The 19244-nt window shown below is 39.9% G+C and overlaps 1 protein-coding gene across 1 annotated transcript in view; it reads right to left on the reverse strand.

The window, feature by feature from the left end:
* ggt5.L (gamma-glutamyltransferase 5 L homeolog) overlaps nt 1-18003 on the reverse strand; it is a 29082-nt gene extending 11079 nt beyond the window's left edge. Inside the window, exons 1-5 of the mRNA XM_018261828.2 lie at nt 17635-18003; nt 7047-7177; nt 4998-5093; nt 2726-2921; nt 84-241 (exon numbers count right to left, since the gene is read on the reverse strand). Of these exons, the coding sequence (XP_018117317.1) occupies nt 84-241; nt 2726-2921; nt 4998-5093; nt 7047-7177; nt 17635-17933 (880 nt within the window). The 5' untranslated portion in view covers nt 17934-18003. The remainder of the gene's footprint in view (nt 1-83; nt 242-2725; nt 2922-4997; nt 5094-7046; nt 7178-17634) is intronic.
* Between the last annotated feature and the right edge of the window lie 1241 nt (nt 18004-19244).

Raw genomic sequence — 19244 nt, forward strand, 5'->3', positions numbered from 1 at the left:
CAGGATGGGCCCAAAAAGAAAGAATATTTTGTAGGAATGCAGGAGCAAAACAAGGTGGCTTTTACAGGAAATAGATGCTTTACCTTGACTCTGTAGATCCTCCAGCATTAGTTCTGCTATAGGTCCCTGATAGAAGGCATCTGCTCCTTTCTCTGACACTACACGCAGAGTGTGAGCCAGCTGAGTGAAGTTGAGAAGCTGATTCTCCTTCACCAGATCCTGGTCCTTGCAAAGCAGTGTGCTACAAGGAGAACAGGATAAAATAGAGATGTAGATGGAATATTTCCTACCTGGAGGCACATCCTACAGCAATAAGCACCACTGCTTTTAAACACTAGAAACAAATATGTTTGTGAAGGTTCTTATTCATTCACTCAGATCATGGTATATCCAGGGTCGGACTGGAGCAATGGGGGCCCACCAGGACTGCCACATGAAGGGCCCTCCAGGCAGTCACTGGGGGGCCCCTCCCAGGTTCCCTCTGCTTGCCTGTCAGTGCAATGCGCGCCTGCGTGAATGCCGGTGAGACTTGCACCTTTGCTAACGCTGATGCGGGGCGTGCCTGAGCAAATGCCGTCACTGTGTGCACGTGCACAGAGGTGCAGTGTTTTTTTTAGGGGGTGCAGGTCTGGGTTGGCGGGGGCCCATCGGGTTTTTTCCCCGGTGTCCCATTGGCCCAGTCCGACACTGGGTATATCTATAGTAATAAGTCAAATCAACTGGACTCAGGGACGTAAGTACAGAGGAAGCAGACCCTGCAACTGCAGGGGGCCCAGGCGGTATAGGGGGCCCCATGAGGGCCCTAATTAAAGATTTCTATATATATATTGGCAAAACAGGACAGCCTCTGGATATGTTGGGGGCCCTAAAATGCATTTGCTGTGGGGCCCAGTAATATCTAGTTACGCCACTGACTGGATTTGCTGTACAGGTATGGGACCTGTTATACAGAATGCTCGGGACCTGGGGCGTCTTCTAGAAAATCATTTAAAAATTGAATAAGCCCAATAAGCTGGTTTTAATTCCAATAAAGGAAAATAATGTGCATGCACTCCTGCAGCCAAGGCGGTTAGAGGTAAAACTTGAAGCTTTATTCCATCTTGTTAAAAGATAGACGTCCTAATGCGTTTCGTATCGAATGATACGTAATCATAGGCCTATGGTTACGTATCATTCGATACGAAATGCGTTAGGACGTTTATCTTTTAACAAGATGGAATAAAGCTTCAAGTTTTACCTCTAACCGCCTTGGCTGCAGGAGTGCATGCACAATTATTTTCCTTGATTCACATTGCCTAAGATACGGGTTTGGGGCACGGCAACCGGGCCATCCGGTTTATTTGGTGAGTGTAAGCTCTGCTGACTATTATACAATTCAAAAGTCTAATTGGTTTTACACAAAAGTGCCGGACCTGGGGTTTGTACACCCAGGTCAATCTTCCTACTCGGTGAGCTATTACCTGGTAGTTTTCGTCACTGTTAATGTTAAGCACAACTATAGTTTGGTGCTTTAGATGTAATTTAATTGAGCCAGATTGGAGCCAGCCGTTTCCCCCTTCTTTATGTTTAATTCCAATAAGGATTAATTATATATTAGTTTGGCTCTCGTACAATGTATTGTTTTATTAGTACAGAGAAAAAGTAAATCATTTTTTAAAATTTGGATTATTTGGATAACATGGAGTCTATGGGAGACGGCCTTTCCGTAATTTGGAGCTTTCTGGATAACAGGTTTCCGGATAACATATCCCATACCTGTATTTTCTTTTTCCTTGAAGAAGTTTCACTAGTCATCCGACTGGCTTTCTCAATTCATAATGACCTGTACAAAAATATTTGTGGTTATATACCCTGGAATCTTACTCCAATTAGCATAATCCTTTTAGTAAAACCAGCATGGGGTCAGAGGGACCTCATAGAGGTAAGGCGTTGATTGTATTAGCATCATTGGAGTTATGAGGTGTTACTAAACTGCCAGGGAGAGGTGCTCAAACAGCTTTGTATGGTGCCAGTAGCGTAATTAGAGGGGGGCGGGCCCTGGTGCGTGACGTGCAGCCAGGCCCTGCCCCCTCCTTACGGCCCGCATTTTGAGTGACGCACGGGCTGCCGGGGCCCTGAGGGGGTGCGGGCCCTGGCCCGCTCGCACCCCTGCTCCCCCGTTAGTTCCACCACTGTATGGTGCAGACAATACAAAACAGAGCAGCATCTGTAGATTGGTGGTATTTATAACTCTCTCTGGGGACATGAAAGAGGCAACATTTTAGAAAATGAAAGAGCACAAAGGCCGCATTGTAGAATTTTGAGAATTAATTCAAATGCGCACAGAATTTTGTCACACAGATCACTGATGCATATTTCTCACACTTATGTAATGTTTAGGACTGCGGCCAATCCTTCACACTGTTCAACACTGTGAAAGTTCTGTAGCTTTACTAAAACCTGCAGAAGTAGTCCATAAGTAAAAAAAAAACAACTATTTTTATTTGACAGTAAAATATTGAAATCACTAAAAAGCCCCCAAATGTCAAATTAAATGTCCCCATTAGTGAAGCTCTTAGCAAGTGGGTAAGTGTTTTACGATGACCATAGGTAATTTTAACCTTGGCTTTCTAAGACAACCACCTAATAAGGAGTTCTATGTCTACCATGAACCCTTTATTAGCGCAAAGAACACTAGAACATATCCAGCACATGAACATTGTTTGCGGGCATTACCCTTTCTTACCAAACTGAGTGCTTTAGAATATTATTTTTAATTTGTGGGTATTTAAGAAACTTGCTTGTGACCGATGAGAGTTTCACCCCTTCTGCCACCAGATTAATTGTTGGTTGAAATAGAGATTTCCATGGTAAGCGGCCATGTCTCCGGTGAGCAGCTTCATACCCACGAAGCTCCCCAGGGACCCCAATCCACTGAGCACCTACGAATACAAAATCACTTCTGTTTAATCACTATCAATTCATAACAACATTGTATACTAATATTTGTACTGTGTTCAAATATTATCAGTTGACTTTACTAAAGCCCAGACAGTATGTTTAGTAGGCAGCAAGATAAGAAGATATGAATACTTTATATTCTTCTAAACGTCCAAACTCGATCTGCTATGGATAGTCGCATGATTATTTGCTCCCTCTTGTGGCTGGCCATATGTTTTGGCATCATGTTTCAGTTGGCTTTAGGAAGACATATATTTCCAACACCTTATATGAAGAAAAGACGTGCCTATACAGCATAATGCTTGCACTCCGTAACATACTTAACCCTGGTGTTTATTAATATGTGATGTCCCTTCATTCTTACATTGTGCCATATAAATATGCACAGATGACACTATGATTGTATGCAGACACTTGTCATTTCAGTTGCCTAATAAAGATTGCACTTTTTATCCATTATATATATTATCACTTGATGAAGCATGGATATTTCTGTGCAAAATGCATTAAGGAAGCATATCAGATTTATCTGCTGCTTTGTTGTTATTACTTTGATGTTGAGCTCCTGTGGCAGAGGACAATTAATTTTATTATGATAAGAAATACTACACTATATGCTCTTTTGTTTATATATGGACAAGCTTTGCTCGTTGCCCTGGAATGAAAAGGTCATGTTCAGCCATGATATACCCATTAGAATTAGGAAGGCCCAGGTGTGTAGAGGGCCCCATTGGGACCTAACTAATAAGCAATTTCTAAATATATGGTGTATTCAGGCCAACATGTGGAATTTTCAGGGGGGGGGGGGTAATAAAATTTGCTCTGGGGCTCAATGACACAGAGTTAAATCACTGGCACCAATATTTAAAGGGATACTGTTATTGGAAAAAATGTTTTTTTCAAAATGAATCAGTTAATAGTGCTGCTCCAGCAGAATTCTGCACTTAAATCCATTTCTCAAAAGAGCAAACAGATTTTTTTATATTCAATTTTGAAATCTGACATGGGGCTAGACATATTGTCAATTTCCCAGCTGCCTCAGGTCATGTGACTTGTGCTCTGATAAACTTCAATCACACTTTACTGCTGTACTGCAAGTTGGAGTGATTTCACCCCCTCCCTTTTCCCCCCAGCAGCCAAACAAAAGAACAATGGGAAGGTAACCAGATAGCAGCTCCCTAACACAAGATAACAACTGCCTGGTAGATCTAAGAACAACACTCAATAGTAAAAACCCATGTCCCACTGAGACACATTCAGTTACATTGAGAAGGAAAAGCAGCAGCCTGCCAGAAAGCATTTCTCTCCTAAAGTGCAGACACAAGTCACATGACCAGGGGCAGAAGGGAAATTAACAAAATGTCTAGCTCCATGTCAGATTTCAAAATTGAATATAAAAAAATCTGTTTGCTCTTTTGAGAAATGGATTTCAGTGCAGAAGTCTGCTGGAGTAGCACTATTAACTGATGCATTTTGAAAAAAACATGTTTTCTGATGACAGGATCCCTTTAATATAAACTGTTATATGATCTGGTGTTATTAATGGCCGGTGAACATAATGAGGCACTATTGAATAGGCACTTATAGCACTTTTAGCACTTTTTAAACACACCGGTGTTATACTTTATTGCACTACATTCAGGGGTGCTTCACAAATGAGGTGAGTTGAGGCTGTCGCCTCAGGTAGCAGCACCCGACTAGATACCAGGGGCAGCAAAAATGCTGCTCCTGGTACTTTAACAGCTGAATTTTCAGTTTTCAAACCAGAAATTCAGCTCTTCTAGTGCAGAGAGCAGTTCTCTGCGCTATCATACTGGCCCTCTCTGCCGCCCTTGTGGACCCCCCTGGACCCCTTCAGGCGCAAAAAGGTAAGCGCACGGTGGAGGGGAGGCAGCAGCAACTGCTGCTGCCTCAGGTGGCGGAGGGGCCAGGATCACCCCTGACTACATTTGCCTTATACTGTATGCACTCCCCGTGGAATGGAAATCATTTCATTTCATTTTATAACCATGTTTTTGTTTCAGTTTATTGCACTTTTCGCTGGGTTCCAGCCTCACCTGTTTTGAAGAAGGATTTTATTCCATTACATTGTGTAAGGTCTAGCGTAGAACTCTGGGGCACTGTCTCTCGGGCATTGATAACCTCCACCAGTCCTAAGGGCAACATGTTGCAGGCATTATAGCAAGAAAATCCACGGCACTCTCCAAATAAGAGACATGTGATACATTTTTTAAAGTATGTGCCTGAATAACATCTGTATTCAGGAGAAGGATCTATTAAAGGCATAGTTTACTTTTGAACATTTTAGAATGATGCAGACAGTGATACACAATTTGCATTTGGTCTTCAGTTTATATTTGTTGTGTTCTGGTTGCTAGGGTTGGTATTTTCTCTAGAAACCAGGCAGTAGTTTGAATAAGAGTATGGAAGAGGAATAGGGGTGAGTCTGAGTAATAGAAAGTAACAACAACAATATAATTGTAGCCACACAGAGCAATCTTTTTTTTGACTGCTGGAGTCGTTGATCCCCTTTTGAAAGCTAGAAAGATGCAGAAGTTGAAGGCAAATACTGTAATTCAAAAACTACAGGTATAAGGAATAAATAACAAAGACCAAGATGCTAAGAATAAGCCATTTATTACATACTAAAGGTTAACTTCCCGTTAAGGAAAACTGAATCCTGGGTTTAATATGAAGCATAATATATTATCTATTCACCCTTTTTTGTTCCCATGCCTTAAATATTTGGGAATTATTAGAAATGATACACCGAATCTAGAATGACTGGATTTGAACTGATACACATATATTAACTACAAAAGATTGGTTCAAATACTGAACTGAATGTTCTACTTCCTTTGCTATTCAAATCTGAGCAAAATCCCCAAGTATAAAATATCTGTCACCTTCACTTGCCGAGTGCTTTAAAGTCACATGACTTCAAGGAATCTGATTCGGTTTGGCTCAACACTAAGGGCAGATTTATCAAGGGTCGAATTGAAAATTCTAATTTTTAAATTTTAATTTCGAGTTTATTTTAGTGTAATTCGACTAGGGAATAGTCCAAATTCGATTTGACTTTTAAAAAAATTTGATTTTAGAAATTTATCATGTACTGTCCCTTAAAAAATTCGAATTCGACTATTCGCCATCTAAAACCTGCCGAATTGGTGTTTTAGCTTATGGGGGACAACCTCCTACAATCATCATGGGGGCAGATTTATCAAAGGTCGAGGTGAATTTTCGAATGAAAAAAATTCTAATTTCAAGCTTTTTTTGTGTACTTCGACTAGGGAATAGTCCAAATCTGATTCGAATTAGATTTTTTTTTTACTGTGTACGGTCTCTTTAAAAATTCGACTTCGACCATTTGCCATCTAAAACCTGCCGAATTGCTGTTTTAGCCTATGGGGGACCTCCTAGAACCTACTTGGAGTCAATTGGTAGACTTTAAAAAAAATTTGGGAAAAACTTTGAATCGAATTTGATCGAATGTGCTATTCCTCCAACTCGTACAATTCGAGTTCGGCCAAATATGGACCTATTCAATAGAAAACTGACCTTTCTTGAATTTTGAATTCGAATTTTGAAGTTTCTTCAATTTGACCTTTAATAAATATGCCCCTAAGGGTTTAGTTAGATTTGGCAAAAAATAATGCACAGAGGACAGCAAAGAAAACCCAACTTATTTTGAAAAAAGATAAAACCATTGGCCTCAGCTGAGTAACAAAAAATTCCTTACTGACTGAGATAATATCTGACTACCTTCACCATAATGCAATAGAATTGAATTACTATATAACACAAGTCTAAGCAGTGATTGAACTAACAGCAGAGCCAGACTACCACATGGTTATTTAAATGGCAATTCCAGATCCCATAGCTAAAAAATGCATAGCAAAGACCTTCCTTCCCCAGATTTGTGTTACTGCTCATTATGGTGTAGTCAGTATTTTTCAGGTACTCACCTTTTAAAACCTAGAGAGATATGAAGAGGGCATATGGGCGGCACCTGCACCCAGTAACCCTTTATGGTCCTAGGCCAAACAGATCTACAGTGGCAACCTCTATACATAGGCCAGTATGTGTCTATAATATATACCTACCTGTAGAAGCATTATATATGGTGAAAATCACACCTCCACCAAGTCCCATACTTTGTGGGTTTATCACTGACGTACATAGCAGTGCAGCAATAGCAGCATCCACTGGAGACCCTCCTTCTTTTAAGATGTTCCTGTATGTAGAAACAATAAATATATGTGCTTTTACCACTACTAAATATAAAAACCACTGTCACATATGTCACAGAGAGCTCTCTACCACCCACCTTTCATGTGATAGATCAGAAGACATAGGAGTCATTTACAAAAAGAAAACACAAATCAGAAATGTTTGCACTTTGGACAATGCTTTCTGCTGTTTAGGAATTGCTGCAACTCTTTGCGTTCTGTTTTAGAATGTTGGAACCTGCTGCTTTCTCCACAAATACAGTCCTGACTGCATAAGTCATTTATACATATCCCTTAGGAATTTTGTCATACTTGTGTTGCTCCTCAACTCTTATTATATTTGAATGTGGCTTAGGGATAAAAAAAGGTTGGGGACCCCTGCTCTAGAGGACCAGAGAGTGGATGAGTTACTTTGTGTATGTTTACATTGTTGCAAATATACAATTGTAACAATCATATATATCTATTGAGGAAATACAAGGTGGAATACATAATTACTTCTGTATCCCTCCTGCAATCCTCCATTTAACTAGTTCAGGTGCTGAGGTGATTGGTCAATTAAAACTCAACTTTTATTAATCTCACTTAAAAGATCACGCTACAAAAACACATCATTGGGGATCCTCCTCAATGACGCTGGACCATGTCCATAAAAATACATTCAACTTAAAAACACATAGGATGGACCAGTGGGGAAATAGTGCACTGATATCCAATCAGCCACTATCTATACAAATATAGTCAATGATGGGGTATATGTAGATTATTCCCCTGCTCTTATCTATATATAAACAGATAGTAAGACGCCCAGTATTAATTCTGGTAATTAGTAGTTGGTTCCAGAATACCACAAAAGGATGGCATTCCCTCTTAGCCAAAGAATAAATGTGCCTTTTAGTAACCAAACGTCAGAGTTTGCTCCAAAAACTGGTCATTAGCACAGCCAGCCCTCCCAGACCACCCTTCCATTAGTTTCCCAGAGTGAATCTGCCTAACTACGTAGGGAGCAGATGGGAGCTGGTCCCCCACTGTCCACCTATGCCACCCAACGCGTTTCACCGGAAAACCGGCTTCTTCAGGGGCATAAATATACAATTGATTTTACTCAATATACAAGGTAACTTACAACACAAAAATGTTTTTGGTTGCAGGAATTCAAGCACCGTTTACACCCTCATACTTTGATCATATGTATTTTTTAAAAGCATTTCTGCAGATTGCCCATTTTATTCCATTTAGCCCTGATCTCACAGAAGCAATAGCCTCACTACATTTTCAGCACTGGCCAGGACCAGCTATTCAGTAGAACCACAAACAAATATTCTTTGGCTTTGCCCCACCTCCACACAGCCACACACAAGGGTTGGGTGGAAAATCCAATATGAATAACTAAAAAGGGAATTCCCAACCAATTGTTAAACATATAATTATGAACATATAATAGAAACATGTAAAACGATGAATCCCTGGGGAGGAGCTTTATTTTTTTCTGTGTTTTAATGCTTTTTCTTTCCTTTAATTTGTTAAATGTAGTGCATAATGTGCAGAGCCTCAATTCTCCAAATAAGAGAAGGATAGCATTTAATATGTACAAAAACCTCTCTCCAGAAATCATCTGCCTCCAAGAAACACGTTTCACTCAGAAGTCATACCCAAAATTCTTTTATAAACAATATCACACACACTATCTCGCCTCCACCACTAGCAAGCATAGAGGTGTAGCTATATTTATTCACAAAAATTTCCCTTTCATCACTCTTAATGTAAATATCGATGCTAATGGTCAATATATCATACTTCAAGGTACGCTTTATGACCAGCACTATACAATCATCTCCAGTTATGCCCCAAATGCTGAACCGCTCCAATTCTTTGACACACTCTGTAGCCTTTTGCCGGATTTAAGCCGGACCAGGCTCCTTTGGGCAGGAGACTTTAATTTATCTTTCAATCATATACTAGACCGGTCTTCATCTAACCACCCTGTGCGATATAGGACAATCACTAAGCGGGTAGACCAGCTACTCCATACACACAAGCTTATTGATTCCTGGAGAGAGGCTAATGGTTCTACTCGGGATTATACCTTCTACTCCCACACACACAAATCCTACTCTAGAATTGATTATATCCTAGTTAATGCTTCAGATACCTTCTCGCTAATTGACTCTAAGCACATACAATGTGCATGGTCAGGGCCGCCATCAGGGGGGGACAGGGGGGACTGTTGTCCCGGGCCCGGATGTTTTGGGGAGTTAAGGGGGGCCCGGCCGTGCTGCACTTACTTGCATTTACTTGCACAGCCGGTCCCCTGCATCCGAGCTCCGATGACTTCTTCTTGTGTTCTGATTCGCCAGTGAAATGTAAGTCCCGGTAAAGCCACATTCTGATTGGTTGGGAGAAGTTTGTACCTCCCCTCTACTTTATCCAATCACCATGCGCCTTTACCGGGACTTACATTTCACTGGCGAATCAGAGCACAAGAAACTGAAGATACCGGCATCTGAACTCCCTGGCTAAGGTACGTGCAGTTTTTTTTTTTCTTTTAACTTGTGGGAGCCCTGACCAATTGTTTTTTTAAATGTGTGGGGGCCCTTTGCTAGTTTTTTTTTTTTTTTTTAAGATGTGTGGGGGCCCTGGCTAATAGTTTTTTTTTTTAAATGTGTGGGGGCCCTTTGCTATTTTTTTTTTTTAAGATGTGTGGGGGCCCTGGCTAATAGTTTTTTTTAAAAAAATGTGTGGGGGCCCTGGCTAATTGTTTTTTTTTTAAATGTGTGGGGGCCCTTTGCTATTTTTTTTTTTTTTAAAGATGTGTGGGGGCCCTGGCTAATAGTTTTTTTTAAAAAATATGTGGGGGCCCTGGCTAATTGTTTTTTTTTTAAATGTGTGGGGGCCCTTTGCTATTTTTTTTTTAAATGTGTGGGGGCCCTTTGCTATTTTTTTTTTTTTTAAAGATGTGTGGGGGCCCTGGCTAATAGTTTTTTTAAAAAAAATATGTGGGGGCCCTGGCTAATTGTTTTTTTTTAAATGTGTGGGGGCCCTTTGCTATTTTTTTTTTAAGATGTGTGGGGGCCCTGGCTAATTGTTTTTTTTTGTAAAAAATGTGTGGGGGCCCTGGCTAATTGTTTTTTTTTTTTTTGTAAAAAATGTGTGGGGGCCCTGGCTTATTGTTTTTTTTGTAAAAAATGTGTGGGGGCCCTGGCTAATTGTTTTTTTTTTTTAATGTGTGGGGCCATGGCCACCAATGTTTTTTTTTCTTTAACCACCACCTGACCACCAAAACTTGTAGGAGGGGTCTGGGCACCAAAGTTATTTTTTTAACTTGTAGGGGGGCACTTCATCTTTTAATGCCTGTGTGGCCTTCATACTGAGGGAGGGGTGGCGAGGGGGGGCCCCAGAAAATTTTGTTGTGCGGGGCCCCGTGATTTCTGATGGCAGCCCTGTGCATGGTCCAACCATGATATAGTACTGACAACAATTGACCTACAGGTTCCCTTGTTCAGGCGTCCCAACTGGAAATTAAACTAAAGTTTATTAGCAGACCCTGAATGCATAAACTTTATCTCACAAGAGATAAAAAAAAATTTCCAAGATAATTTAAAGTCTGATAAATCGATAGATTGGGTCTGGGTAGCACATACTGTAAATCTTACATTAGGGGTTGTTTAATAAAATATGCTTCCCAAAAAAAGAAAGAGGATACAGGTTCAAAAATGTCTAGAATCCGAATTAGCCCCTGAAACATAATATGAAGCTGATAGATGAGACCAGGCAAAAACTCCACGCATGCCAAAGAGAACAAGCCGAAAAAGCTATCCGTAAGACTAGACACAAATTTTATAGGTACGCAAATAAAACCGATAAAATGCTAGCCAATTTACTTAAGTCAGAACTGCATCAAGGTCAGGTCCAAAAAATCAGACTAGCTAATGGTACAATCTCCTCAAATCCTGATAAAATAACGGAAACGTTTATATCCTTTTTTGAAAAATTATACACCTCCAACTCCCCTGGGAAACCAGGAGAGATGGAGGATTTTTTGAAACAATATGCCCCCGAGCATCTTTCAGAAGACATGAAACAGATCATGACCCAAGATATTACTTATGAAGATATAGAATACACGATTAAACATTTAAAGACAGGTAAAGCCCCAAGCCCTGATGGGTTCTCTTCATTGTACTACAAGAAACTATCGAACCAACTTATCCCACAACTTGAGAAACTATTTCAACACATTACCAGCGGCAAACCCCTACCTCCCGAAATGAACGACGCTTGCATTTCAATCATTCCGAAACCTAATAAAGATGCCTTAAACCCTAATTATAGACCAATATCACTACTCAATTTGGACATTAAGTTACTAGCCCCCATTTTAGCGAACAGACTAAATAGGGTTTTACCATCTACCATTCATAAGGACCAAATAGGTTTTATTCCTACCCGCCAAGCTCCAGATAATATTAGGAAGACCCTAAACCTTATAGCATATGCCAACAAAAATAAAATCCCAACCTGCTTCCTGGCATTGGACATTGAAAAAACCTTTGACACACTTAGCTGGCCCTATTTATTCTCCCTCATAGAAAAAGTTGGTCTAGGATTTACTCTAATCTATACGCTGAAGCCATATTACCAGGATCCACAAGCTCACCTCAACCTCCCCTCTACTAGGAAGGCAGACATTATCAAGATACAGAGAGGTACAAGACAAGGATGCCCTCTTTCCCCTGCCCTATTCGCATTAGCAATGGAACCTCTAGCAAGAGCACTCAATATCGATATTAGAGGCCTTACTGTTAAGGGTAAAGAATACAAGCTTTCACTTTTTGCTGATCATTTACTCATGCATGTGACTAATCCCCTCACATCTCTACCCAACCTACTAAATGTATTATCACACTTTGCAAAATTATCAGGCCTGAAAATCAACCCAGAGAGATCGGAAATGCTCCCCTGTAACCTCCCCAAGCCAATGATTAAACTGATTGAGCTGAATTTTGGATTCTCCACCAGGAATGAATATCTACAATACCTGGGAGTAAAAATAACGACCTCTCTTTCTACCTTATACAAGACTAACTACCCCTTTTTAATACACCTTCTAATGCAGAAACTTTCCTCTTGGGACAAACACCAAATCTCTTGGATCGGCAGATTGTGTAAAAATGGTACTATTACCAAAGATCCTCTACCTATTCAGGACTCTTCCCATCCCTGTCCTAAATGCTGATGGGCTCCATCACATGCAGGAGAAGCTGCCCCTTTATGGGTCCAGATTGAAAATGACTTGCTCTACCCACACTTCACCAATCATGTCCTGTGGCTCAACAAAAATCCCTTACAAAGCTTTACAGATGCATCCCCAATTACAATAGACATGCTACACCTGTGGATAAAACATTGCAAAACTTCCCAGCTGACTTCACTCCCCTCTCTCTTAAGCCAAATAATAAACAACCCAGACTTTGCACCAGGAACATCTAAAAGGCATATACATGGTGGCTAGGGAAAGGAGTGACCACACTGGAAACTCTGGTTCAACGAGGCAAACCACTCACCTTGCAACAACTAATTCAAAAATTCTAACCATCCCTGCAAGAGTTATATAGAGCTTCACAATTTACCCACTACGCCCATCAGCAAGCCAAAAAATACAATGACAACTGCTTCACGAAATCATGCTTTGAATCCATCTGCAGACAAGCACCACTGGTACCAGGCATCCTCAGCCTAACGTATAAACTGTTAAACAAATTACATACCGAAAATTTCAAACATACTGTAAATATATGCTGCAATGGGAAAGAGACCTCCAAACTACAATCTCAACACAACAATGGTCACAATGCAGCCTCACAGCAAACCTGGGAAGTACTTGTGTATCGAATAGGGAGACCTCAATTAAGCTTCTACACAGAACTTACCTTGTGCCATCATGACTGCATAAGATCTTCCCATCTTGCGATCCACACTGCTTCAGAGGTTGCCAAGAGACCGGTTCAATGCTTCACATATAGTGGACTTGCAAAGCTGTCTCAATATTGTAATGGGATCGTGTCAAACAATTACTACCTAAAATCCCCAACACAGACTTCTCTAAAGACCCAACCACCATGCTCCTGGGAAAGAAGCCAGTTTGTTTGCCCAACTCGGCTCATAGATTGTCACAACATATCCTCACAGCCGCCAGATTTAAAATTTAAATATTTGAATTTTGCACCACATGCAATGATGTCATGACGCTGCAACATTGTTGCATCACATGCGGAACAAAACATAGATTTGCACACAAAGAACATTTGTAATCATATGGGTGTCCCCACCGAACCACTAGACCACCAGGTACTGTTACACACTGGGGGAAAGGGCTGCCTTAATGAGTACTAAGGGGTATGTGCTTGTGCCCCTAATGTTCTTGTACTTTCTCCCTGGTTTTGGTAAATGACCCTTATGATGGTGGGCCAATCAGGTGCGGTTACGTTTCAGTGTGGCATATTGCATAAATCTGTTTATTCTTAGCTGTTAGCTAATAAATCTGTATGCATTTGTGATCTTAATGTCTTTACCTTTGCTTTACTGGATCCAGGGTTTAGACCATGTACTCTATGTGGGCACATATAATACAAAAACCCAGATACTGTGACGTATACTTCAACAATCTGTTACAACAAAGTAAATGGTGCATAACAGTAGACAAAGTACAATGAAAACCACATAGCTTCTGAAAGTATACACCAGGGTCTTCAGAGATGGGGAGAATTCCCCAACATGTTGGAACATAGCCATTTTTCAAAGAGAAACATCAAGATTCTGCAAGGACTTTTCTTGACAAATAATTTTACCTGAAATGTTGGGGAAGTCAGAAACTTACATGTTTTTGTAACTTTCAGAAGCTATGTATTTTTTAATGTACTTTGTGAACTGTTATGCAGCATGTACTAATTGTCGTTGATTGGCTGGCTTGTTAATAAGAGCAAATTTTTTTGGATTACTACATTTTAAGGCTTACTTACATGCACAAGTGCAGTGTGTAGTCTTGGGCACAAGTCTCCATCTTTTTTACCCACAAAGCAGGGTTTTCCCAATAATTTGAGCTTAATTATAGGCCAAATGGAAGATGCACCTGGTGCAATTTGGTTCAACGTAGCAAAATGAGCACAATTGTGCTTGCACTTCAATGCATATTGGCCACAATTGTGCTGAAAATGTTCTTAGTCTGGACTACATCATTTCTGCCATCAAAATTACTTCTATGCGTGATTCTTTAAGCATAAAGTGGAGCCTTTCAGTGTCTCCCAGCATTTTGATCAATACTCAATGGCTTAAGCTCCCCATAGACGCAAAGATTATTCTTGCCAAACGACCGATTTTAGGGAAGTCCGACTAATCCTTCAAAATTATCGTGAGGTTAGTGGGATTCGAACGATCGTACATCCTACGATTTTTCGGCTGACATCTGTCAGGAAATTGATCGGCCAGGTCAAAAAATCTTTGTCGGTCCCAGTGCAATCTATCTATGTTTGCAGCGCCAAGCAGTCAGCTCCCCTTTGTTTTCCTGGCAAATTGGTCTTTTTAGTTGATGGAAATTCGTACGATCGTTCCGAGAAAATCGTGGTCTCACGATGAGGATCAGATCTTTTAAAAACCTCAACATCTATGGCCAGCTTTAGACAGGGTTATCTAAAATATGGTGATCAGTTGTTTCCACACAAGGAACCTGCCTGAAGCATCTCTCTGTAATAAAATCTGCCATGGAACCTTGGCAATCATTTATAATTGTAATTAACTGTACATTCGGCATATGTGCACTATGCCTTGCAGTGTATTGCCAGGTCATTGCATGCCTTTGCTCTCCTATTGCATTCACTATATTATTTTTATATTTCTTTTATTAAACTGTCACATTATTTTTCTTTAGAATACATAACTTTACTTTTTTCCTCTGTTCCAGTCTCCCAGTTGATGGGGATATATTAAAGGTGGAAGCCTAACACATACATGCTAACTCTGCTTGAGGCTACCTAGTAAAATGGCCACCAAACAGCAGGATCTTTCGCAGATATGCCCACCAGAAAGTGGGAAATATCACACTTATTTGATTGTTTGGCCCTTGGTCTAAGAATCAGATGATAATTGGAATTATGCAGGCCATATGAAAGGCAAAAATCATACCTGCTCAATCTCTTTCTGCCAGATTTTCTTCCAAATAGCGATTGATATTCATCAGGCAGGGCTGTGGGCTGGCCCATGTCAGCAACTTTTATCAACCCCTGTATGGCCACCTTAAGTCTACAACAACAGAGAAATGCTGATTCACTGCCCTCTGCTTCCTGAATGTGTGTGCACAGATGGGATCTACGCATCAGCACACACACGCACAAAGCAGATTGGTGTGGAAATACTAAAGTATTTTCATGCACAAATCAACTTTGTGTGTGTACTGATGGGCAGATCTCATGGCTGTCAGTGCAGGAGGCAGAAACCAGTGGATCGGATTTTCTCTGCTGCCCTATATACACCAGTTGAGAAAACGACCTGTCTGCCATCAGCCTTGGTGTTGAAGACTTTCAGAATAATGAGTTGTATGCAAAATTTTTCCTTAAACTGGGCATAAAAACAGAGATCCGCTCGTTTGGCAAGTGGATCACTCTCTGAAATGACCGGGGGGTGGGCGTTATCAGGCTGATCCGATCGTAGGCCCCAGGGCCCAACAATTGGATCACAACAATGAGCATATTAATGGTCAAGGAACTGATACAACAGAATCTTTAACCCTGTCCGATCAATATCTGGATGAAAGTAGGCCAGATGTTGATTGGGCAGGGTTAAAAATCCTGTCAGATCAAAGTCCGTCGGAGGGCTCCATACACTGTGCAATAAGCTGCTCACTTAATTTGTCAGCAGTTTATATCTGCCTGTGTATGGGGATCTTTACTTTAAGCTGTCATCGTTTTATCCTTTATATAGAGCTATATTATGTGTTTTCCCATTATTTCATCTTTTACACTTACTGGAAAATCAATGGTGCAGTTAGTGAACAATGCAAGGAAACAACTCAGGTCAGGGAGTTGTTTCCTTATGTCTGTGTTTGAAGTTAGACACAATGCAAGACATTTAAAATATTAGCTTTAGTTCCATTCATATATTGCAAACCACGATGTAGCTAAAATTAAAGGACCAGTAACACCAAAAAATGAAAAGGTTTATTTTATCTGCTATGTAACCTGATCCTTTTCCAGACTTGATAGTTGCACTGATGGCTACACATGCAGCTTGTTTATATAAATAATAGTAGTGCTTCCTAAGCAAACAAACCAGTTTTACCAGTGCAGGGCAACAATATATTTTAATTACTTTGAAACTATTTCATTTTCTGGTATTACTGTTCATTTGAGTGGCTGAAAAAAGCTGTTTCATTATCTTCTAATGTACACATAGGAGACAAATGCACAATTAGTCAGCTTTGCACAAAGCAAACACAACACAGATTTCCAATGAAATTCCAATAAACTGATGCATGTATCAGCAGAAAGGAGCAATGAGGTGGGTAGGGGTTATATTTAATTTTTGGGATAATGTCATTGAAAATGTTTTGTGCTGTACCTAAGCATGGGGGACCCACTTGGACCCAGTTAGAGCTTGTGGCTGCTTTCATCTATGATGTTAATTAAAAGTAGTCTTTAATGCTGTTCTAAAACTTGGGATCCGGGTTTTGCAATTGCTCATTAATCTAAGACAACAAACAGTAATTTGTACACTGAAAGCAAAAGTATAAAGCCTGCTGATTATTATATTTTCTACAATGCTACTTTGGAAATTTAGGGAAAACCCTCAATCATACTTTATAAGAGATGATTGCTAGTTAAAAATGCAAAATATCTGCCAGCACTAATAACCACTTTATAATTCTGGCCAGCTCTTCAGTTTTTATAGAATCAATATTACATTTGTAAATGTCCCTACTAAATATGTACCCATTAAAAACACTGGCACAATATGTAACCATTCTTGATCATTTTAAAGTTCCTGTGTAACATTTGGCATGTTTATAAAACTCCATATTCCTCATATGTGAATTAACGCAATCCTTTGTGATTGCAGGGATTTATTCCACAATTAATTGCAAAGGGATAATAAGCATGCTTACAAATAATTGTATTTTTTATGCAAAACTGGAATAATGCCATTATTTTACTCCACCTCATACCTTGGGTAACAATGGGACAAGTTCAAGTGTCAAATTATTTCTGCAGTGAAAGTGTTTTTTTGCAGCTAGCATCACCTTTTCCATAATAATTTTACTCTTGGGTAAACACTTGAGTAAAATATGCTGCTTTATAAATATGCATGATTTTAAATGGTGGACCATAGTGTTAGATAACAGTTTATTTAATCTCTTCATTTTTTCCCACAAACCTTTAAAAATACATTCATTTATACTCTAGCTAACACTCACCTGCCAATTTCAGAGCACACCAAGGAGTCTGCAGCCACAGCTCCATGCACAAATCCTTCTCTGCAGTCCACCTTCTGCTGCCTGAGTATTACCACAGTGACTGAGATCAGTGCAGCCAGGACCAACAAGATAGTGAAAGTCAAAACACAACACTGTCCCTGGGATTTACACATCTTGGCAGATCCCTCTGCTCCTCTTGTCACATTTTCTCTCTGTGTTACTTTCTTCTTTGTCTCTTGTAAATGAATCTGTTCTTCCAGTTCCCTTGTACTTCTGTGTTCCTGGCTGTCTTGTGCCATGTGCTTAACTGTACTGCAACCTTCCCTCTTTAGCTCACTGCTTACAATAATTCTTAGTTTCTTTTTTCCCAGGTCCTTCTCTCCCCCTCTATCCTCACTCCTCCTCTCTATCTCACAGCAATGCCAGTACTTAAAGGGATACTGTCATGGGAAAATATATTTTTTTTCAAAATGAATCAGTTAATAGTGCTGCTCCAGCAGAATTCTACACTGAAATCCATTTCTCAAAAGAGCAAACAGATTTTTTTATATTCAATTTTGAAATCTGACATGGAGCTAGACATTTTGTCAATTTCCCAGCTGCCCCAAGTCATGTGACTTGTACTCTGATAAACTTCAATCACTCTTTACTGCTGTACTGCAAGTTGGAGTGATATCACCCCCTCCTGCAGCAGCCTAATAACAGAACAATGGGAAGGTAACCAGATAGCAGCTCCCTAACACAAGATAACAGCTGCCTGGTAGATCTAAGAACAACACTCAATAGTAAAAACCCATGTCCCACTGAGACACATTCAGTTACATTGAGAAGGAAAAACAGCAGCCTGCCAGAAAGCATTTCTCTCCTGAAGTGCAGGCAGAAGTCACATGACATGGGGCAGCTGGGAAATTGACAATATGTCTAGCCCCATGTCAGATTTCAAAATTGAATATAAAAAAATCTGTTTGCTCTTTTGAGAAATGGGTTTCAGTGCAGAATTCTGCTGGAGCAGCACTATTAACTGATTCATTTTGAAAAAAGGTTTTTTTCCCATGACAGTATCCCTTTAATCCCTGTATCCTCCAAAGCTGGAGATGTGAATATACTTTGATAGCAGTAAGCAACACCCTACCTACTCCTACTGCCACACAACTCCTACTTTTGCATCTTAATTAAAATCTAAACAGCAGTAAACTAGGATCCACAGAAAATATAAAAACAAAATGAAAACTATGCCAATTGTTTGCTCTGTATATATTTAAAGGGATTGTTCACCTTTAAAATACATTTTAGTATAATGCAGTGATATTCTGAGGTTTTTTTTATTACTTGTTGAGACAATTTGCAATTGTTTTTCATTTTTTTATTATTTGTGTTTTTTGTGTTATTTTGCTTTTTATTCAGCAGCTCTCTAGTTTGCAATTTCAGCAATCTGGTTCCTATGGTCCAAATTACCCTAGCAACCATGCATTGATTTGAATATAGGAGAATGGAATATGAATAGGAGAAGGCCTATATAGAAAGACGAAGCAATAACTTTACTGTAGTACAAATGGCAATAAATTACTACTTTACTTGACAAGACATTCACAGAATGTCTTTTTACACTT

The sequence above is a fragment of the Xenopus laevis genome, chromosome 1L (genome assembly GCF_017654675.1).
Source record: "Xenopus laevis strain J_2021 chromosome 1L, Xenopus_laevis_v10.1, whole genome shotgun sequence".
Classification (NCBI taxonomy): Eukaryota; Metazoa; Chordata; class Amphibia; order Anura; family Pipidae; genus Xenopus; species Xenopus laevis.